Below are 25,110 nucleotides of genomic sequence, written 5' to 3' on the forward strand. Positions count from 1 at the left end.
TGTAAGAGAAGAAACCGAATTTCAGGGAGAAGTAAATCACAGTGTGACCTTAATGGAACTAGCAATGACTGTCTGGTCAAGCAAAAGAATGAAATTCAGAGAAGGATGACTGTGCTCGGCAAACCAGTACAGTATCACCTTGTTTTCAGACCACCCTGAGATAAACAGCCTCAAAAGGCTGAGGATAATATCCTTGAGCAATAGAGGAAGGAAATTCTAGTAGGCAATCTACTAGAATGAAAGCAAACGCAATGAGTACCCAAAAAAGGTCCAAGCACAGCAATTACTATCTTCCTCAACAAAGTGCATCAGCACATTGATTTTGGTGTTACATTAGTGAACAGACAGAATAGGCAACAGATGGAATATGAACCCAGTGTCATGGCCAGAAATCAGAACAATAGTGTTCTCTAGTTTCCAGGAGGCCTCAGTAAACCCTGTACACTGAAAGTGAGCTAAAACCTCCATTAACTGACATGTATCTGAAACAACCATGCATAGGAGCTGGTAAAAGCATGAACCTCACATAATGCAACTTGTATGAAAAGTATAATGGTTTCTAATAAGCCTGCAAAATGGAATCATCAGCCCCAGTTCACTGGCAGTACTTTATCACAAATTACAGTGATGTCTATAGATCACTGTGCATTTGGAAAGGGCTCACTGACATTCTTTGACCCTGCTAGTATAAACACATTGAATAGTATGGTTTGACATACCTCATCTGAGCTCAGCATAATAAGGACACCAATATGAAACTCAGAGGGAGAATCAGCTGTCCGTGATTAAAGATGTACATCACCATTCTGACCAGCCAAATGCTTCCTCAAGGTGGAATGGGAATGATGGAATCCACGAAGATCTTACACTTCTCTGTGTAGGGCCAAGCTCAAAAAATTGGGTTAAGGAGGAAACTTTGTTTATGAAAGTATAGAATTTAGAGTATGTGATAATTCCTACAAAATCATAATATTGTTCAGACTTGCTTGTAAATTTCCCCACTCTATCACAACATTTCGTTGTAAATTATAGTTTCCTCTCTAAGATTTCAAATTGTTATAAGACTGAGTCCTGAGTAAACAAAAATATACTGTATAGAAGGACAAAACCTGTGTCTATTTAATTCACTGCTTTATTTCCAATTCCAATTCTTAAGGGTGTGCCTGGCACATGATAGACACCAAATAAATATGTATTGAATGAATGAATAAGGGAAAAAAAGATACTATCCATTATTAATAACCTCAGAAGACAGTGGGGAAAACATTCCTTGATTCATGTGTTTGCCTTAGCAGTTACCACACTGTCCTACAGAGAAAAGCAAAGAGGAAAAACTTTATAGCAACTGTTAACCACCCGCTTGCTCTGCCCATGGTTAAGAGAAACCATTGCCTGAATTATTGTGAATGATTTAAAATGAGCTAAATAGAAAAGGGAGAAAGCAGAGGATGGGAATTTCAGGCAAGGGGGAGGGAGAAGGGATTTAAAAAGCGTAACTGGCTTGGCATGTTCAAACCAAAGCATGTATAAGGGGCATAGAAGACGGAAGAGAATAATGGAAAATAAAGTTAGGAAAACAGACATTCAATCTCATTGCCCTGGTATTTTTTTTAAGCACATATGAAGTTCTATATTTAGCATATAAGACTTTCATAAGCTATGTATTTACTAAGATACTCCTGGCTTAAAAATTCAGTCATTCTGTCACTGTTAAATATTCCGTTTGCCACTATGTAAAGAACTCTATGATCTTGCCAGCCAAATGAAAAAGAACAATTTTTAGGTGCTCTCCATTTTTATTCTTTGATTATGTTACTGTAATGATGAATATGTTCAAAGAACTACTTAAGTTACCCAAATACTTCTCTTTCGCATTCCTCCTTTCCCTGTGCTTTACCCAAGAACAATGTTTGCAGACATATTCAATCATTGGCCCATCGAGTAAGGGAAAATGCAAAAGCATATCATTCATCATCTCCCAAATACCTTACTTAGGTTCCTGATGAATATTTTTATTTGTTGCATTGGGTGAACAAATGAGATTCAAGAGGTTCATAAAATTGTAATAGAAAGAGAGGAAGAGAAGAAGTAAACTAGTATTTATCATCACCAACTTGTCAGTCAATGAATTTTGTACAATACCATTTAAATTTTTTACTTAACTTAATATTTTATTATTTAAAACAACATTGGATAAATGTTATTATATAGACAAATGTTCAAGATTATTCAGTTACCTTGCAGGTTCCCGTAGATCATAATCAGAAGAGCTAAACCTAAATATTCCTAACTATAAAGCCTGTGCTGTTATATATTTCATAGTGTCTCTCCTTTATGTTTCATTCTAATTCATCCCAAGATAACCTTTTTTTCATGTTTATCTATGCAGAGTGCCTGCTTTATTGTTGCCAAATTATTCTCCTGCCTTCTCTATCTACTTCTTTAATAAACTGAGGGATCTGAAGCACTTGGTAGGTGGTACTCAGGTCACATCAGCAGATGGAATGTCACGTATGCCCAATGTTGTATCTATAAAGTGCTGAAATGAATGCAAAATGCAAACTTCTGTGCTGCAATGAGTTGAAATAATTGTCAACTACATTTAATATTTTTTTCAAAAAAAAACCAAGAATTTGCATAGACTGACAGATCGTTTTGTTTCCACATTCAATTTTAATATTTGGTTGTGCTTTCCAAAGGACAGTTATGTTTGTTTAATATCCACAAAATCCCAAGACTGATTTTTATGCTTGTAAGTAAAAGATAAATCAGTCAATAGCATTATTATTTAATGAAACAAACAGCAAAGTGGTATGGACGAGACTGTCTAAATGAAAAACATTTTTTCTAAGTAATTCTTTATATTCTTCCTTTATTACTTTATATAAGAATTTGGGGCAAAAGTCTCAGAAAGCAAAGTGCTCAAAGGAAAGATTCTATGCACAAAGGCATCTTTAAGATCACTAAGATAACTAAGCAGGTATCAGTTTATTTTCTTCAGAATTAGAAAGCTCTCTAAAGACTGGAAATGTTTGCTAGCAGATTGGCAGAAAAGGTCTGATGCAATTCAAAACTTCGAATAGCATTTTGACAAGCACAACTATAAATCTATAAAATCTGTGCTATGTAGCTGAATTATATCCTAGTGGTCAGTAATCTCAGAACTAAATTGTCTCCCATAACATACACTGAAAAATAGATACCAACATCAGTGCTAGGTCTGACCAGAGTAATCATTTTAGGATTTTCAACATGTATAAAGAAAATTGTTCACTTCTGCAGATACTCTTAAATTACAATTTTAAAAAGAAAATGAAAATCTGAAAACTACAAAATAACAAGAGTTTCACAAAAACTACTCAAGCAAAGAAAATCTCCTTGTCTTGTGACACTAACTGTACAGTCATACGCAACTTAGAAACTGGAAGTACAAATCTGTTATCTATTTTTTCTTAGCTTGCACATCGCCCTTAATTACCGTTTAGGCGACAAAATGAAACATAAATGTCTTTCTATCAACAGCACATTGCTGGAAGCATAAACAATAAATTATAAATTACTGAATCAGAAGCCTTTTTGGATCATATATGCATAGTGCTGTTCTCCGTATCCACGATCTGTCACACCTCCTGTTTCATGCAAATTGAGCACTACCTTTTATGATTCAACACTGAAGAAATGTCCCATGCTTCATATAGGTAATAGTAGACAACTTAAATGGAAAACACTTCCAGTCAATGTTTGGTGCTGTGTATTGTGCTGTGGAAAAGTCCACTATGTGAGCAGAACAGACAATACAATCATATCGGAAACATATTAAGATATTCACTATCATACTCATGCAAGTACACAGTTTTTGCTTGTTGCTTGGGGATGCTTGCCTGGGAAACCCAATCACAATGGTTCTGCTGTAGCTAAGAATATGTATATTTTTATAAAGGCGACTTGAGGAAAGAGAGGTTTCTTTTAGGAAAGCCTTCTATTGGCTCCAAAGCAGCCTATTGTAAAAGCAGAACTTAAGGAAGACTCAGGTGGCCAGAAAGAGGGCAATTGGCTTAGCAAGTTGGCATTCCTTGCTATATAGATCAGCAGGTAGGTCCTTCAAGTACAATCCATCCTGGCTAGGTATACCTGGCTTAAGGCAGAGGACAGAATGACTCTGTCTGCCTTGAAACCTATATCCTGAATACAGAAAAAGTATTCCTGAAGATTCAGCTGGAGAAAAGAGGGAGGACACAGCATCAGCTCTGGCTGGCATGAGAATCAGGAAAATCCACTTCCACTTTCAGGCAGCAAATTTGGGTTTTGCAATAAGGGAAGTTGGAGACAGACTGACGGTAGTCAAAAATGCAAAGGAAGGCTGTCTGTAATTTTCCAGCTATGTAAATGGTTCCCACAGAGTATGTGTGTTTGCAGGGAGGAATGGAAGTTTGGAGGCAATTTAGAACAATTTTGTATGCTAGAATTGAAAGTGATCCCAACAACTGGAAGCTACCATAGTGTGGAGGAACCTGAGTTTTGTTCTGGCAATGGAGCTATAGAAAGGTTAAAAAAAAAAAAAAGCCGTCATATTCAAAACCCTATCCAGGAATCCTGCAGCTATTTCTGTGGCGATAAAACTTTCAGAGTTGGTCCTCATCCTCTTCCTCCTTCTTTTTATTTTGTCTTTCTATTTTAATACCCTTTAGAATGCAACACATTGCAGTTGCAGCATAAGCAGATGTTTTTGCAATGCGTTCTAGTGAGGATCAGTGTTTTCCCAACTACTGATGAAGCCACGTTCAAAATTACTGCACAAGATTTATAATTCTGAAGAGTTAAAGCTTCAAAGAGACCTGGCTGAGAATGATAAGCCAGAGGAGATATAATATCGTATGAGAAGGAATTAATGAATTCATATAAAGTGACCTCATCCCTCTTACTGTTGTGTGTTTTTCCATGTGCCAGGCATTGTGCCAATGGCTGTCTAAGTGCTAGTTCACACATATCCATCGCGGCACAACTGTGAGGCAGGTATTTTATCCCGGTGTTACAGATGGGAAAACTGAGGCTTAAAATGATTTGCTTGGCCAGGCGCGGTGGCTCACGCCTGTAATCCCAGCACTTTGGGAGGCCGAGGCGGGCGGATCACGAGGTCAGCAGATCGAGACCATCCTGGCTAACACGGTGAAACCCCATCTCTACTAAAAAATACAAAAAACTAGCCGGGCGAGGCGGCGGGCGCCTGTAGTCCCAGCTACTCGGGAGGCTGAGGCAGGAGAATGGCGTGAACCCGGGAGGCGGAGCTTGCAGTGAGCCGAGATCGTGCCATTGCACTCCAGCCTGGGCGGCAGAGCGAGACTCCGTCTCAAAAAAAAAAAAAAAAAAAAAAAAGATTTGCTTAAAGTAAGAGTATTCGATACTTCCAGAAAATAAAAAATAAATAAACTTACACCATTTGAAGTAGGCCACTCAGTTGAGACAGAAATCCATCAGACAATGCATAAATTGTACAGGTAATTGTACAGGTAATCTATACAGGTAATTATGTTACAGACAATGAGCTAACAGGAGTCATGTTTATTCCAAAGTAATGGTTAGTATCTACATTATTCAAATTATTTATCAAAAGTATGCATTGAAAGTAAGCTTCTTATCAATAATATTTCAGTCAATGTGGAGGCACTAAGAAGGAAACACGAACTGGTATCATCAGGTACTACGGTTCTCCTGCTGGGTTAAACATAACCAAGCTATAACTAAATCCAGGTCCACTGTCTATTTCTCTTCTTGCCATTGACTCTCCGTAGAGAGCAGAGATTTATATTTCCTCTCATTTCTCTACACACATGGTTGAAAAATTTCAGTATCAACCATGAGGGGTACTCTGGCAATTTGAATCACATTTTTTACCTACAGTGTTCAGGCTGAGGATGAGTAGTTTTCTACAGACCTCAAATTTCCTGCAAACAAGATATTTTAGAATCTCTAAAAGGTCCTTTTTTTCTTCCCTGTCTTGCTATATTTAATTGTTAGCTATTTTCCATTTCCATGATTAAAATTGAGGCGAGTACTGAAATGTGGTCAACAAAATTCTCTGCTTACAAATTCAGCCAACTGGAAGAAACCAGTATCTTGACCATATTCAAGGTGCTTTGATTTTTTTGGTGTGAACGTGTGGTATAAATGGTTCACTGTATTTTTGACCTTTACTTCTACCTTTATTTATACTGAAGGTTGCTTTCCTATTCTGGCAGAAATATAATTCTTATATATTTAGTAGAATTACTTGTGAAATAATTCATCTGTGTAGGAGACAAGAGACAGCTCATTTCTATCTCATTTTGTCTTTTATTGTGAATTAATTGATATAAATTGCATTGGGACCAATCCATATAAGAGAAAAGAAAAATTACAATAATTTTGAACTGAAATACATGGTGGCAAGTTCCTTAGAAAATGCCAAATACTGAAATCATCTCCCTTAAAGATCAAATTAAATAGGAGACAAACTTATTCATCAACTATAGATTTGATTATATTAGCTCTCTCAACATTTTAACATTTTTCTGGTAGGCTGGAACTTGTAACTCATACTGCTGTCAGTGGAGAAGCATCAGATACTGACCATTTAAAAATTTATCTTAAGAAGGAAAAAACCCTATAAACATGGCTATACCATCTGATTCTATCTCTCCATGTTTCCAACATAGAATATGTCATCATTTTAAAGTAAATCATATTTAGTATTTTGATTTTTTTGGTACTTTTTTGTGTTCTCTCATCATTAACAATTAATTTGCAGTAAGCATGCAAGATATCTATCTGTCTATCTATCTATCTATGTTGAATCTATTGATCTATCTATGTGTCTATCTATCTATCTCCAATGTCTTTTACAGCTTCTTTTCATTACTTTGTTTCCACATATTAAGACAAGACCATTTTTTTCCTGTGTTTACAGTACCTATTCAAGTGCCAAATAAGTAGTGGTCTATGAAGCAAAACTCATGAATTTCTGAGCTAGGAAGAGGAACACAGAGTATAAACTTTATATATCTATTTCAAACCTGTGGTTTCATGATTTATTTTGTGAAGGATATGTTGAATATTTGGATCCTAAATCCAAAATCACAGTGAGCAGAAGTCCTACTTTCCATAAGGCAGTCCTGGTTTATGGTGTTTTTCAGACATAAATATAAGCAGCGACCCCTCTCACTTTAAAATGTGTCCCAGTAGAAACACTAAATTATGTGGTCGCTCTTTGTAAAACAAATAAACACAGTCTAAAATAAACAATCATGATGTATGGAGTACTCTTTCTGTTTCAAGTCATTTTTCAATAATAACTGACATCTTTAAAAAAATTTACAAAACAAAATAATATGAAAAACCTATAAGATAGATCATAATTTTAACTTCTATTTTCCAGTATCAAAATAAAACAGATAATGACATGATATTAAATATCCTATTACAGGGTTTATTATAGTGTGCGATGAAGCAGAATGAGGTATGCTAAGTATTTAAACTTTTACTTTCTACTAATTTCCAAAATTTAAGAAAACACATACAATTCATTCATTGTAGAATTAAATCTCTTTGAAAATATTAGGGCATAATAAATAGGTGTCAAAATTAGACTTTCCCTGGTACCCAATAATATCTTCCCATTCACCCAATACCTTATGTGATGCCTTCTAGGACCACACTTACAACAAGCGTGTCTTGAAGTTACAAAATTTACAGGAAACACTAAGGATCTCAGAATATTTGGAATGGGAAGTAACTTCTTCATGGAGAACTTTAAATGCTGTGCATTTTATATGCAAAAATAATGCCCGATACTTACTAGTTCATAATCAGAATAAACATGGACCACACTTACGCACAGACTTCCAGTTCAGTTTGGGGTGTCTAAGGAGGCTTTGTGTTAGAAATATTCATATGATTTCCATTAAAAAATATTGGTGATGCTAATAAAGAAACAAAGACAATGGACTTGGATTACAGTTTCTAATCAAGGGTAGCTAACACATGAATACTCCATTATAGAGGAGACAGAAAGAGTTCTGTCTCCTTAGTTTTTATAATGGTGGAAGTCCATTAAATTAGTAATATCCATATAACGACTGTCATTTCCTTTTTGTGATTCATCCACATTTATCAAAGCATCCCCAAAGAACGATGTAGCATTTTGTTAAAAGGCAAGGCCATACTATATTTAGCCATACAATGTTATTTTATTTCATAAAGGAAATTTTATCTAGATTCACTATCTCTTTAAATAGAATATTGCAAACAATACAAACAGATATCTTGAATCACACTTTACTCTTCTGAGTATAGCTTGTATACAGACTACTGAGAGAGCTAAACAGATCCCTGTAGTAAAGCCAGAAAGAAGCCTGAGACATTGCTTATATTTTGCTAATCATTCTAAAACCGCTACAACTAAGACTTAAATACATTTGAACAAAAATCAAGTTTTATAATTTTTTTAAATAGATCGCAGCTTAGGAAACAAAACTTTCCAAATGAGATAGACTTTAAACAATAATATATGACTTCCATATATAATAAATAACATAGTTAAAGAAAACAGTAACCCAAGGTTGGTCCTCAGAAAATCTAATGAAATGGATTAAATGTGCTCAGTGAGTGAAAGACTTAACAATAAATCAGTTCCTATTAGCTCCAAAATAATACTGATAAGAAATGTCCTTCAAAAAGGATTTTCTGAACTAATTGTTATTGTTAAAGTTGGTACAGGCTTAAAACAAATACCTTTAATGTGTCCCCACAAACCAGGCAAAATTAGAATAGTTTTCCCTAAAGACGTGGTAAACAGTCAATTAAAACTTAACAATTGCAAAGTGTAAGCCAATTCCCCCTCTTAGGGATATCTCAGAATCTCAAAATACCTGGCAGCTTTCACAGGGGTTAAATTTTACTCTTCATTTTTTAAAGTAAGGTGATTGAGGTATTTCCCGGGAAAAAAATTAACTTTTTACATTAACAAATTTCTTATCTCTTGTTTAAGTATTGAAAATTAGAAACTAAGGTAATTACCATGCCATTATGCTGATAAGCTGAATTTCAAGTGCTCACGGGTGAACAAACATTATTTTAATGATATTTTCAGTGATGTTATGAAATCGCATCCTATTTTCCAATTTATATTGTAATCTGTGTAGAAAGCTAATATATTTACCTTCATTTTTCTTGATGGTGAAATTCGGATTGTTGACCATTTCTGGAAGGAGACTGTATAAGAAATAATGTCCGTTTTTGGGATCATCTTTGTCCATGGCGCTAACTGTTTGAATGACCTGAAACATAAAACTTGACGTCAGCATTTCTGATGATTCCAGAGGCTCCTACCATCGGTAAAAGCTTAGTGACATTCTTTTTGTGGCCTGATACTTTGACTCAAAGTCTCTTTTTCAGCTTTCTGAATTGTCATGGATGGTTTGTGCCAAGAATAAGGAGAAAAATCCATTACTTTAAAACCTCAGCTTTGATAAGTTGATGAAAATTAAGAGCATTACCTTTGTGTCCATTTGGTGTCTGTGGCTTGAAATAGCAAAGTTAAGTGTATTTGAAATATCCACTGGGCAATTACAGGTTTCTTTCCAATTTGAGTATTTACGGGCATCTAGAATGAGATTTGGAATTGTTACAGTGATTGTAGTGTGGTTCTTGGGAGGATCTTTGAGGTAAATGGCTTAAATCTTGAATCCTCACAACTCTTTTACTCATCAGGTTATAAGTGTTTGCCAAATAGTGTTCCTCAGCACAAACATCACTGCAACAAACCTCTCTGATGAGTTGCTTCTGTTCCCTCGCAATAATGAATAATGTTTTTTAAAGCTAGTGGATAACACGTGCAAACAATGCTTTGGAGTGTACCCTGAGATGAATAAATTATAGGGATTAGAATTACCACGGTGCAGAGAAATTTTTGGATAGATAGAGGTACTTGGAATTGGTGCCTATTGAATATGCTTGTTTCATTTGCAAAGCTACATTAACTTAATGCTAAAGTTGTTTCTTGGGATGTCAGATAATTATTTTAATAACTTGTATTTATGATGCTGTGATATTGCTAGTTCAATGTGACAAACTGGACAAGAGCTAATGTAGGAAAAATTTGAATGTATACTCCTACTGTGATAATAGATTTACCATAAAAAGTAGTTGACAGTGAAATGTTCTCAGGTTTATGATATTTCGAGGATATAATAATGATGCCAATGCTATTGTGTCTGTGGGAACAATTATGTCCCACTGAACTTCGAAATTTTGTTAAAGAGAAAAGAAATCAATTACTTCATTTTGAGAAGGGGTCATCTTTGCTTTCTAACTTACCACTCAAATGTAAGAACCACAATTTCAGAACTTTTAGCAGCTATGGGTCTTTGCATTGTATCAAGCACATGTTATATGATAGGCAATTCATTCAATTTACTTGAGGCAAAAATAAAATACTTTTTCAATTTGTAGGTCTCCATTTTTAAAATGGAACATAATCTTACTTTGTAAGTGATTTTTGTTAAGGACTTTGTTGTCTAGTGATAATGTCTTATAAATAATTATGATTATATTTAGCTTGAGTGACAAAATAACATAAAATAATTTAAAATATAACTCATGGTTAAGACAGTGAGATAGTCATCAAGAGAAAGGACTCTGGAGTTAAGCTTCCCAGGTAAGATAAAAGTCACAGCTCTATTTGTGGCTCACTGTGTGACATTGAAGGAGTTACTGAAGTCTCTGAAACTTTATTTTCTTGTATGCCAGAAATACAAATGCAAAGACCATCTTTTCTCAGAGATTTGTTTTGATTATGAATTTAAATTCATATAAATCTTTTGACAGTGTCTGGTTTCTAGTAAATGTTCAGTAAAATATTAGTCATCATCATCATTATTATTATTGTATTAACTAGGGCCATTGCTATGTATTGACGACCTGGCACTTTAATAAATCTTTATAAATGTAATGACTCTGTTACTCAATGATCCAGTATGATCAGATTAAAGAAGAATACAATTATATTTACTGTACCTAAACACATAGCATATTTGCCTTGACATTTAAGTGTAAAGAGAAGCTCTAGGGTACTTCTTTCATAAAAAATCAACATGAATTAAAGTACAAGGGGACTAGATTTGAAACATGGATAACTCCTTCGGACAGCCTGCAAGTAAAAATATTTAACAGAAAAGTATGAGTTTGACCACTTCACCTCAGAACAGCTGTGCTGGATTTTCATGTTAAAAAGTCAAGGGAATGACTATCTTTGACAAGAGCCTTCTTTCAGGCAATTATAAGGGAGAGGGAAAAACATTGCTTGTCAGCAAATGTAGCAGCTCTTTCTCCATTTACCCAGACTTCTCTCTATAGGACTTCTAGCCCCAGGTGCAACCATTGAAGATGTAACTCCTGAAGTGTGAGAGTGCATATGAGGAAGAAGGGCAAATGAAGAGAAGATGTCTTGGTTTTCTCAAGTGGAGATCAGTCATAATTAAATGCTTTCCTACAGTATACTTAGTGGATAAAGTTCCCATAATTAATACCATTCATACTATTTTCAGGTAACCTACGTGAAAATGGCTCATACCTGCTGTTGCATCTACAGGAGAGTCATTTGATTAGCTAAGCCACCATGACCAAAACAAAAGATGCAGTAATATAGCTTACCTGTAGCAAAGAAGCATAACTACCTACCACACTACATCTCAGAAGTTTGGTCTAAACATCACACCAGAATTTAATATATTTTTCCACCACTTATTTTAGCCAGGAACTCCTTAGATAAGCAATTTATTGAGACACTAGAACTACTGATCAAAAAAGTCTCAGATTATAACTCAGCAATCGGTATTTCAAACAGCCTTCTGGGTAATTCTGGTGTATACACAAGTATGAGAACCACTGTTTTCAGCCAATGGAAAAGATCCATGTTCACAGTTCTCTCCTCATAATTCATTAAGAGGCTTTATATTGTCAAGCTCATGTCAAGTTCAGTGCATTATATGTTGGGGAGAAGGTGGCTGAAATGAATTATTACATTTTCTTCCAAATATCCCATAAATTGGTTATGATTAAGATTTTTGGTTAAACCACATTTGACACTTCAATACAGATAGCCCCTGCTTTGGCATTTTATCTAAAAGTAGATGCCAAGTAGGTCACTTGAAGGACTTTACACTATTAAAATGCATTAAGATATCCGTACTAATGAGGCTAAAGTTTTCATTGATGAAATAACTTCTGAATGTACTTAGCTTTAAACAGTAAAAGAAAAAGAATAGATTTGTTCAAAGAAGTGTACCTCCGCAGAGGCAGGTTGGAGACCACGTAGGGTCCACTGTGAGCTACCATGACCTCAGCTGATTTTTCAAGTAATTTCATTTCATGGGAATAATATAAAAATTTCTGGAGCAGTCATAAATACTTAGAAATATGCATCTAACGTTAAGCTTAAATATTTTCCCTTCTACCAGTGAAGTTAGTATGCAACTGAAAAATCTAATGTTTCATAATTTATTGTTGAAATATTTTCAATGTTAAGGAAAGCCGAAAGCAAAATATATGTCTTTATTAGAGAAAACAAAGTGTACCTGGGATGTTAGAATAAGGAAATGAATTCCAGAACCATGCTTGGATTTTGATAGGAGCAGACTCTGTTCTATTTCTTGAGACTACAAAGTTGAAATTAAATAAACATTCTAAGACATGAAACTAGAAAACCATTGTGTGCTGTAGTTTAATTCTGATCCTTAAAAATCTTCCATTGTTTATCAAAAATTCTAACTCTAAATTAGATTGTTTTTAACAGAGTATATTAAACTTTATTTTGGACTATTTTACATTAACTCAAAAACGTTTTATAGTTGCAGAATATCACTGCCATTTTGATCTTTTGAAAGGTCAGTCAGAAATACATATTTCATGATCTGATCTGTTAACAAGCATAACTGTATCATAGGATCTATTAGAACCTCTTGCGTGAGTTCCTGTAGATACTATTTATCAATATGATCTTATGTGTGAGGAGTAGTCATATATAAGATTTGACCCCTCACTGCTATTAGAATAACAGGTGGCACATGGCAACTATTTAATAACTATTGGCTAAATGAAGTAATTGATGAATAATAAATAAGCGATGGCAGGTACATTTTCGCGGCATCATTTATCCTCACAATACCTTGAGAAGGAAGGACTAAGAAACGTATCAGCACTGCGATACATCCAATATATTATATATATTCAAATTATATAGAGTATATATTACATATGTATATATACACACATACGTGTGTATGTACATGTGTGTGTATCTGTGTGTGTGAGTGTGTATAAAATGTCTGATCCCAGATAAGCCTAGTTACAAATTCTCTGCATCCATTGTCCCCAGTATATCAGGCTGCTTCAAAACTTATAGATATTTATAATTTCTATATATGTATTTCTATTAAATTGGGGTTTAGACCTTCAATACTTTGGAGTATGTGTAAGCGTGTCCCATCCATCCTTGCTGGCTTTGCTTTAGCAGCCTGAAGGTTCTTGATTGATTCTGACCAGTCAAATGCACACCCAAGTGGACATTTAAAAGAAATAGTTCTTTCTATGTATGGACAAGGTGAGAAAAACCTATTCTGTTGTAACTTTTGGAATGTTTTACAAGGTTTCTCGAATATACGTCTATCTCTAGAAAGACCCAGCAATAATAAACAGCGTGGCATCTTCAGTTGAAGCACACTGTCACTTTCTCAGGTAAAACTTAGTTTCCCTTTTCTCGAAATCCTTCTATAATAATGTGAATTGTAAGGTGATAGGGGGTGAAGGAAAGGAAGGGAAGTTACGGTCAAGGAAGAAGGAACAGCATAATGTTTGGCTTTCTATTAATGCTAGTATTATTGCCACTTTATTTCTAGTGATCATATTAACTTTCCTGAAATATTAACATCTATCTCTTACAGTAGTTTTCACCATGGGAAAGAAAGAAAGAAGTAGTTTTCAACCATGAAAGAGCTTTATATGGCTGTCATTCCTCAACTTGAAATAGTATGACATTATTTACGCATGCACATTTAGGAGGGGAGAGGTTATAGCCTTTATCAAATTATCAATGATGTCCGTAACTGAATAAAGCAAAACAAAATACATTAAGAGCCTTAAAGAATGGTGCTTAAAAATAGAAATTAGGCATGCAAGACAAATCAAGTTATAACAATGATGATTAATTGAAAGGGGGGAATATAGGTAATTAAGAAATTTTATCAAAATCGACACAATAACCTAATTATTTCAAAACTGTATAATGTAGTACAGATATATTCACAGTTCATATCTAATCAAAATATATTGTCTGGATTTTTTGATAAATTGCATGGCATTCCAGTCACTACCAGGATTTTTATTCCCTACCCATTCAACATGTTTTCCGAGCTCACCATTTTTGTTTGTTTGTGTTTTTGGCCTGAAACATCTTTGCCTTAAAATTTATTAGGTGGCCATTTACAGCATGTAGCTTGCAGGTCTGACCTACAGGAAATATGGCAGAAGGAAGTAGATGAGGTTCTAATCTTATTGACACACTAAATGAAGTCCTCAGTCCTCTGGGCAGAATTTGGGACTCTGCCTTCATAAATGCATTGTAGAACTTCCAACATTTTTTTCAGTGTTGGATTTTTCATTCACTTTACCTTTATTGAAACTAAATTGAAGCCAAGCAATACAACGTTAGGATTCCAGAAGAATATATCTATACAAAGTTTGGATTTTCCAGTTTTTTTCTGCCTCTTGCATTCTTTTGGTGGACTCTGTATATCTGATGTGTATTTTGTATGCTAATGAAATTATCAATATTAAATACAAACCACTCCATCTCTTACCCTGATTTAAAAATCTATAGTTCATTTTCATTAGTAGGATAAAATTCACAGTTTACCACATAGCTTAGAAGAATCAACTCCCTTTTCAATCTTATCTCTTCTTCACCCTTACTCTATTACTTTGTGGTAATATCTCCTGATACCTCCTTAAGATTATAAATAGTAATTCCTATATTGAAAATATGTTCCATTGTTTATCTTCCCAGAGCAAGATTTTTCCAACTGGGTCCCATCTTCCACAAATTTTATAATTTTCTCTGAAGGAAATTTGAAAGATTTTATAGTCAACTATCCTTGGCAAACTCGAAATACCATATAATTTTCTTGGGGATTCATATGTATTTCTAAATGCAAGAGAAACTTGTAGTAAAACAAAACAAACAGAAGATCATGTTTAATTTTGTCTAATTTAATGTCTCCCAATCTTATTAGGTAATACACACACACACACACACACACGCAAACATACACACACACACACACACAAATCAAACCACATCATATATTGGCATGCTACAGCACAAGTTTCTATGAAAAACTCACTTTGAATAATGCTATCCTCTAAAACTCCATTTGAGTCTTTAAAAGATTGGAAGACTTTCTCAAAAGCCTCTGTGTGAAGGTGTGTGTCTACATAGCTTAATAGTTACAGCACTGTTAGCATTAGCTTCTCTGTCTTCCCAATATTATCTCAGATCCTCTGGTACCAGATTGTATGCAATTTATAAATCGTCACAAACACAAAGCCTAGGCTTAAAATCTCTTACCACCTAGAGTCAATTTGACTTTCTTTAAAAAACCTGCTCATCATCATGGCTTTTACGTGCAAATGGAAACAAGTGTATCCAGGTTTCTTACCTGGCTCCCATCCTAATTCTTATCCAATATTCTGTAGTTTGAAAATATGATGAAAATATATCAGTCTGTAATAGCCCAAGACTTTAAACAATCTTTTATACCATTTTCTCTGTAGATAATCAATCTCAATTAAATTAGGGGCCAGAATAAAACGTGAAATTTGTAACCATGCAAGAGACCCAGTCAATACCTACAGAACTGCAAGTGAGTCTTTGAAAGACTGAGATAGAATGTGTTTCTATATAATGATTCCAGTGAATTTTTTTTAAATTTAATCCACAGATTCACATGGGGAGGAGTGAAGTATGGGTCCTTCTTTCACCCTTGACAAATAAAGTACTTGTAAATTATCAGAGGAATAGTTTTTCCAATATTAGAGCAATAGATTCGTCTATTATATTGACCAATTTAGGAATCAAGTATAGTGTGTTGCTTTAAGCCATCTCATAAATGTATAACAATAACAATAAAACCCAACAAATATAATAGGAATAAAGTGTTTTTTTGCTTTTTAGACCACAAGACTGGTTCAAATAAATACCACTGAAAATTACAAGTATTTATTTAGTATGTATTTACGTATCTATATACCAATATCTATTTCGTTATTCTGAAGATCTTAGGGCTTAAACTAACAGAGATTATGGTTCAGCATCACAAAACTAGTAAATAGGAAAGAGCTGATTCATGTTTAGATTGTCCAAGTCCAGACCCTTCAAATATATATATATATATATATATATATATATATATATATTCACTTTTGCTTTTCTTTTCTGCCAAACTTGTGCTCCAAAAATCATACTTTTGTTAATGACTCTCTCGAAATGTGTTTTGCTACATGTGGTTTCTTCAAATGTTGTTTTATGCATTCCATTAATTTACCATCACCTTATTCCACCCAAAATAAAGTGAAAATGGTATTTTATGCATTTTGTGGAGGCTATCAATTTCATCTGTTTTAAAATCAATCCTGTCTCCCTCTTGTGTATGCAGATAGATTAGAAAGATGCCTGCTGGCAGGAAAGCTAAAATTAAATCTCCTATATTTATTATTTCATGAATGTTATAAAGTACCGTAACTTCATTTTATTGTTTCACATTTATTAGATAAAGACTCACAGAAACCAGACCAAAAAAAGGACCAAACCCATTCATTGCTAGTGTTTATCAAGGGATAATTATCTTTACTTCTCTTATTAAGCTTTATTTCTTTTCATTTAAGGTTTGATGAAATGCTTTTGAGTAAGAACATCATTTGTCACAGGAATGTATTGTTTTCTTTGGAAAAAATGCTCACTCTTGATCAGACTCAAGTTCTCATGATTATTTTATAAGAGGTGTGTCACACAGACATAGAATTTCAAAGTGCTGCTTCCTTGGAGAGCATTGTGACATCCTAGAAATCTCAGGGACTCTGGCACTTTTAAGAGAAGACTTTAAAATTAATTTTTGCCACTTTTCATGGTAAATCTTAAGTAAAACTCATAGTCTTTTTCAGCCTCAGCTTTTATATCTATAAAATGTGGTGCTAACACCAAGTTCCCAGAGAAGGAATGCTGATTATATGTTAGATCTGTGTGTACACTTTTCACTTATGTAAGCAATAAGCTTTCTCAATTACTTGCATCTCCATAGCCACCACCTTAGACCTGGCTACCATTATCTTTTGCAGTAACAGCTTCCTAACTGTGCTTCCTGCTTAATCATGTGTGTGCATGTGTGTATTTTATTCAAGCATAAAACTCTTTATGTTCAATCTCATTTTTGCTTATTACATGCTAGTCACAAGCATCTTCCACTCAATGACCCTTCAGGATATTTGCACATGCCTATTCTGTTGGCTAGAAGACTGCCTTCATGCCTAGCTCTTTCTCTTTTTTTCCAATTTCACCATAAACAACACTCATTTCAAAAGTAACTTTATTTGACAATACTACATAAAGTAGATCCCTGAGTTTTCATTGTTCCTCTCTGTCTAGTTGCTTAAATATTTATTTCAAGCCAGTTTTTAAAATTTTAAATTATTTTATTTATTCATTCTATTCTTTTCACAGAATCTCTTCTTCACTAAATTCCTAAGAAAAAATAATTTTTGACCCTTTCACATTGTTTCTTCAGATTGTATTACAACAATGAGCATCTTGTAGATGGGTAATAAATATTGTCCAATAAATAAATGAGGAATTTTTCATCTGAAGAGGTTAGCATGCATACTGTGTGTTTATAAGTGGAACAAGTGTTTCCATGATAATATCTAAGAAATTACTTTTTGAAGTATCTGTCATTGCTGAACGAAATTATTTAGAACCATGATTCTAAGATTTTGTGAATATCTGTTATGTGTTAAGCATTGGCTAGATATATATCATCCAGAAGTATGAGTGACTACCTTTTTATTTGAACTTTGATACCCCCATAATAAACAAACTTTATATTTCTGCAATGTCGGAGAGAATGAAAGATGAGATTAAAGAAGAGAAACCAAAATATTTTTGTTTGTTTCTCTTTTTTAACTCAGATATAATTACTTGACACCAAACAGTAACTTGTATGATAGTGACGAAGCTCAAATTATACTCCACTAGATTTATTTATAGTTACAGAAATTCTTTCCTGAAGAATAACTGAAACTGCCCGTCACCTCTCAAACAATGAATATTTTCTGAGACTGAACAAAACACCTTGCCTCATGCCTCAGAAGAAAATATTCAATTCAGTCCCTGCACTGATAGATCATCCACAGAAAGTCACCCTAATTCTGTATATGGTAACCAAGAGGTTAATATCTGAAATAAAATCCAAGGAAGATCCTAGTAAGGAGGTAAGAGTTAGAACACAGTTATAGAAGGTCCTCTGGCCAACATTGGTCACTGAAGTTCTATATTTTTCCTTCGCGTTTGGTTCTGAGTGTGCGGTTGTCAAGTATATTGAAGGAAGATACTGATTTCTTCACATTTGTTACCTGTTCCTCCACTCGTCCAGCCAGATTACCATTCTCTTCAGAAAGACTCTGGTTTATCCCCAGCTGTCTCCTTTTCAGTACTTGATAGATGTTTTCTGTCTCTGGTGAAACTTGTCCTATATTAAGAGGTCTTTTCATTGAGATAGCTCCATTTCCCCTTCTCCCTTCAGCATCCCACCTGTCCAGAAGATTTGAAACATTTTCTGCAATTCTATCATTTATAATTTTAATTAAATGTTTGCCAGAGAGAAAATTCCATGAAGGTAAAAAAAAAAGGCTGATTTTGGGGGTGTGGTATACTGCTGTATTTTCAGTACCTAGCCCACTCCTGGAACATAGTTCGTGTTCAGTGAGTATTTACTGACTGACAGAAACCCATCACCCTGTCAGACACACAAACTGTCAGACATATATTTGGCTTTCTGATTTTGGAATCTCAACACACATTCCCATTTTTGCCATGGACATTAGAGAGAAGTAAGTGGAGAATATCCTATTTAACCTTCCTGTTAAACTGGGAGCCAAGTAATCTGCAAATGACTATATCATGTCACCACTGAATTAGAGTCGAAAGATGTATACCATCTTAAGTCTTTTGACTTAAAACAAATTACCTGAAACTATCCGATTTTTCAAAAAATATAGATAATTAGCAATGATAACATATATTAACATTTGATTATGCAACAGAGGGATTATTTAAAAGGATTCTAATCAAACGTGATTCAGGTGGAGTTTGTGTAATGGACTGTGAACCATTACTCCCTATTGAGGTTGTGGTTACACTTTTGAGAGAACAAATTCAAGGGAAGGTCACCTTTAACTTCAGAATCATGAGAAGGTGGAAGGAGCACATATGATTTCCAATTCTACTTTCAAAGTGAATCTAGACCTATTTTAGCTCAGATGTATCATGAACTGGAGATAACTGCCTAGACAGGAGACAGCGACCTCCCTCTTTTTCTTCTTCTTTTTCATTCTGACTGTATTTAGATAAGTTCAATTCAGTGGAAAAAATATAAAGCACAACAGAATTCTCTATGCTCATGTTGATACTCATTTTCATTTTGTGAGCCCTTTCGAAAACCTGTTTACATAGGCCCTCTCAGTCCAGACAGTTTATACAGCCTGGATTTTTGTTAATGGCTTATCCTTCCTTGATTATTGCTAATAATTTCCAGCTACACCATCTCCCAAGAAGCTGATCCCCTGAGTTTAGTCTTAAATCCACACCTTCCAGCCAAACAAGACATTTGAATGTCACCTGCAGTTTTTCTGAGGCTGTTGTAAAGCAGACATAAATTGTTTAAGAATATTGAGAAAACTATGAATTTAATGGCTCATTCGGTTTTTGACGTTTGTTTTTCATGAGCATGTGATCATCTGCTAAGGAATATTTTAGTTCCATAGTGAGTCAGTCATTTGTGTGGTATTATGAGAGATGATTGAAAGTATATCTTTGTTGAACTTCTATAAGTAAACACTTGTGTGAATAACAGATACAAATTTTGGTAAATGTTAAATACAAAAATTAGATCATTGAGCATTAGACGTAACTTAGAAGTGATGTAAGGGATAAAACCTGAATTCTGACTAGCACAAAGGATTCAAAGAGTTCAAGAAAGTTGTTTCAACAATGGCATGTACATCAGTCAGCCATATGTCCAAAAATGTTGCTAAGGCATCAAAGATCTGATCCTTTCATTTAACTAATGAACTCTAATAAATATGCCTAAACAGATCATTAGAGGATAAGATGGTGTAGCACACATACACAAAACATAAGTGGTTCTTCAGACAAAGAGTCATTCATTGTGATTTGCAAAAATCATAAAACAAAGAATCAATTTTTTATTTTGGTTTTGCATAGGAAAGATGAGAAAACAATGCATTTTTTTCTGAAGTTAAGAAGAACGACTGAGAAATCATTAAAACTTTGAAAACAGTCAAAATCCACAGGGCAAACCTACAAATTCCCAAAGATCCAAGAAGCATGCTTGTCAATAACACAAGTGAAGCCAATGTTGAGTTTTTGAAATATCAATGTCATTGACTCTTTGAACTTATGTGATAAGGTTTGCACGATCTATGGGGTTTTATTTAAATTCTGAAGTATTTTACAGACTCTATGTGATTGAAAAAGTCTAGCTTATCAGTCTGTGATTTGGCTACATTATCTCAGCAATGATCTGGTCCACACAACAACCATATCCTTGAAACAACCTGACATATTTTGATCAAACTCTCTCTGACAACTCAATCTACCAATTTAGGTAGATGGTATTTATTGATATATGTGTATTAAAAAAACACATACGCACTCCCTTCTCAAAGGATCACAAATGAAGATGCTCAAAACGTGTGATTGACGGGGGTAATTCCACATAATAAAATTAGGAAACATTTAAGCTAATGTTAGAATGTTATAAAAATAAACATATATGACTACTAAAGCTGAATGCTTTGATGAGATCTTGTCTTGATGTTTAAAAGTTAATCAGTTTTATTATTAGAATTTTAGCTTTAACGTGTGTGTGGCGGGGGGGCGGTGTCTTATTCTGGTAGATGGAAACAATACTAATCCTCCAGATACGTGGGAGCAGTCTAGGGGGAAATGCCCAATGTTTTATAGGAGGGTAACAAATTGATCATTTATAATAAAAGCATATGGCTACAGTGCTAGTCCTTTCTTTAGGGGAAAAAAATCTGACTCTTGTCAGGTAAGCTGCTTAGCAAATAGTTAAGTATAATTCCTAACACCCACATGAGGCACAAGAATAGTTGGATTAACAACTCCAGTGTCATACTGTCAGCTGCTGTTTATTTAAATTAAAATGTCACCATCCAGAAATAAATTAGGAAGTTGAAAAATGATAAATTTCTTAAACATACAGTACTTTGGTACCTTGTTCAAATAAATCTGTTACATTTATGGTTTTGCAGAACTTTACATAGGCTATTTCCATTTTGACATTCAGAGTATAGCAGATATTTGTTTCTGTTCATTTTGTTTAACTCTTTTCCTCGCTTTCTTCCTCCCTCTTTTTCTCTCACCCTCCCTCCCTCCCACTCCCATTCCTGTTCCCTCTCCCTCTCCCTTTCCTTCTCCCTCTCTCTCGCTTTCTTTATGTTTCTTTTTTCAGTTTTCATCTATGCTATATGAGGCACAAAAAAATGTTCTACTAATACACACATCTCAAACGCGTGTTGTTCATCTTATGCTGATCTAAATGTATATACATATTTACAGATTTCAATATTCACTTCCTACAACTTTCTATAAACCACTGGTCTTCTTGGGTTTCACTGTTATTTGTTATTCATATGTTTGCTATGAAACAAATGTCTCCTCTCCATGAGGTTTTGTCATTTGAAAGTAAAAATTCAGTCCCCATCACTCTAAGACATCCCCTGCTATCATCCATATCCCAAGATATTTTAAGACAGTGATTTGGCTCTGGGTTCGTGGCACAGCAGGTTGTTCCACTTTAGGAGCCAATTTGGTCATAAGTAGGAAGAGAAATAACATCTGATGGAGAAAAAAAATTCCCTCTCTGTTCCCATTTGGATGTGTTTCTTGCCTGAGACTTTGCAGATCATAAATGATGCAAATGCACAATATAATGCAGGTTAATCAAATATGAGACAGTTGTATACAAACATATTCAGCATTAACAACATGGAGATATTTACTTGGCCGGGTTTTCCATTTTCACATAAAAATGCCTCATATTCGGATGCGAATTCAGGGGCGTTGTCATTGACATCCAGCACTTTAATAGCAACAGGTACTCGTGATATCTGACTGTGGTTCCCTATGGGAAGGAAAAAATAACATCAGCATTGAGGGTATTTCATTTTAACGTGCAACTCAACTTTCTCTTGAAAGCATGTGGGTCTGTTTCCAACTTCCCTTAATTAGGATGTTTTCAACATGGTGATTATAGAGTCTGACCAAGTAAGAAAAATAGCAAGTGCTTGACTGCTTTAAAAAAAGCATAAATTGTTATTTCAAACACCATTTGCTGGAGTTTAGCTTGATAAAGACCATATCTGAATAAATTAAAAGAGGTTTCTTTGATAAAGCAAGCTTTATTTTACTGATAAAATACATTCTTTAAAAGAAAAGTGTTGTATACAACAAAAATGTATCTCTTTTTTTTCTTGAGTAGAACATAACCCATTTTAAGCTATTACTTGCTTGACTGGCTGTATAATAGAGATGAACACTTAAAACCTAGCAAAAGGCCAGAACCAAATCACTTGTTGAGAAGTGGTCCTTAACAATGATAAAAGAGATAAGATTAAAGATGAAGTATCATATATTTTATGAACTGCATTTTTCATTAAAATTGACCCTGGAATATTTTTGGATAAGATAATCCCAAGTCATTTTAATATTGTCATTTTCATGAAGATTTTTGTCAATGTAAATGAACAATAATCTTCTAATCTTTCCAGGTCAATTCCAATAGCAGAGAACTCAATATAAAATCCTTAATCCCCAAATCCTTATTTTTAAAAATTATATATACACACACATACATAGAAGGAGATCTAGTCCATTAATACATTGCTGACTTGGGCCATGTTATGATTTTCACTTGCAATAAATGAAATATAGTTTGACTTTGTACCATGTAATAATCTTTTGATCTGTTATAAATTATACAGAATGCATTGGAGATGGCCAATTATTTACTTGTGTTTCTGTGGCACTGAATATTTATAAGCAAGTTGAGAGGAGAAAAATGTTTGGCTTTGAATATTGACAAACAGACTTGCATTTGATATATCAAACTCCTCTTTTTGACAATTGATTACATTTGGAGCTCTAAAATACTCGTTTTTTTGCTTAAAGACAAAAGTACTCCTAAAGCATACACCAAATAGCTATAGCTATGCTACAGATTTACAGTTGGTTTGCCCTGCTGGCTCTGCTACAAGATTTGAATGTAGTTGAGTGCCATGACAACTCTCCAATATTCTAATTTGGTTAACTACAAGTGGCTGAATACTATCCCGAGGAATTAAGGGAACTTGACTTCACTTCCCAAAAATCAAGGTGATGCCCTGAAATGTCTCACTGGAGATATATATATATATATATATATATTTGTGTGTATATATATAAAATGAACTTGTTTATTCTTCATTCAGGAAGGAAACATGCACTTTCCTAGTTTTGATAGAAGGAAGAATCTAAATAGAAGTTTAACATATGACTCTAAGACAACGAACTCATATTTTATCCTTTATCTATTCAACAAAATTCTACAAAGTTTACAATTTAAGTAAGGTATGGTTATATATTTAAATATTTACTTCCATTTCCCAGTCTGACCATTAGCTAAGTAGCAGTTCTTGGAGAGTAAAAAGGAGCATAGTGTTTTGTGTTAAACATGAGCATTTGGAGCCCCAGCTTTCCCTTCTACTACTTGTGTGACTCTGAGCAAATAATTTAAACTCAATTTGTTTCCTAAAAAAACTGAAACACAGGAACTTTGGTTATAGAATTATTACAAATGTTATGTGAGAAAAAATTAAAAGTGTCTCATACAGTATTGGACACACATTCAAAGGTATTCTAGCCTTTGCCTTTTGCAATTTTCCACATCAACAGCACCATATATATTGAATGTTTACTATTCATGATGCAAAATATTTCGCATAATCATATTTCATTCAATCTGCACAAAAACTCTATGAAGTAGCTAACGGGATCCCCATATGTAAGATGTAAACCTGACACTTAAAATATTATATAATTTTACCAAGATTACTAAGTTAAGCATTGACTTCAAAATGTGATTTTGCTCTTCCAGACATAAGCCACTTTCATAGCATAACACTGATGAAGTCCAAAAAAATACATATACGTGTGTGTTTGTGCCTGTGTGTATGTGTGTGTATGAAGGTTACTAATTATTACTATCTCCTCAAGAATGTTTATAAATTTGGTACAAATACTTACCTGAAGTTTGATCAATATTTGAGGCTTTGGCCCAAATATGAAATACCAAATGTCTAAGGGGTTGTACCATCAATAATAGTTTCAGAATTGCACTCATAATCTGCAACCCTCCCTATGAAACTGTGCAATTTAACTTCCAGAATTTTGCTCATGGTCCTATTTCACCCAACTGGAGTCCTGTTAATTGATTAATTTCCTCTTGTAATTCTCTGTTGCAATTCCAAGAATTGCTGGTTATTCCTTTTAACTCTGTAACACTCATTCTTTCCGTTCTACATCCTAGACCAATTTTTGTGTATGTAAATAATTAAAGAAACTTCTACTAGATATTTTTACTTTAATCTCACTAAGTATTCAATTAATAAATAGCGATTAGCACAAGCTTAATAAACTGCATGTACAGATTAGACAGTGAATAATAGGGG

The 25,110-nt window shown here is 34.2% G+C and overlaps 1 protein-coding gene across 1 annotated transcript in view; it reads right to left on the reverse strand.

The window, feature by feature from the left end:
- Nucleotides 1-25,110, reverse strand: part of CDH8 (cadherin 8) — a 383,028-nt gene that overhangs the window by 53,034 nt on the left and 304,884 nt on the right. Inside the window, exons 9-10 of the mRNA XM_025370427.1 lie at nt 22,405-22,526; nt 9,194-9,311 (exon numbers count right to left, since the gene is read on the reverse strand). Of these exons, the coding sequence (XP_025226212.1) occupies nt 9,194-9,311; nt 22,405-22,526 (240 nt within the window). The remainder of the gene's footprint in view (nt 1-9,193; nt 9,312-22,404; nt 22,527-25,110) is intronic.

This window comes from Theropithecus gelada, chromosome 20, assembly GCF_003255815.1.
Source record: "Theropithecus gelada isolate Dixy chromosome 20, Tgel_1.0, whole genome shotgun sequence".
Lineage (NCBI taxonomy): Eukaryota > Metazoa > Chordata > Mammalia > Primates > Cercopithecidae > Theropithecus > Theropithecus gelada.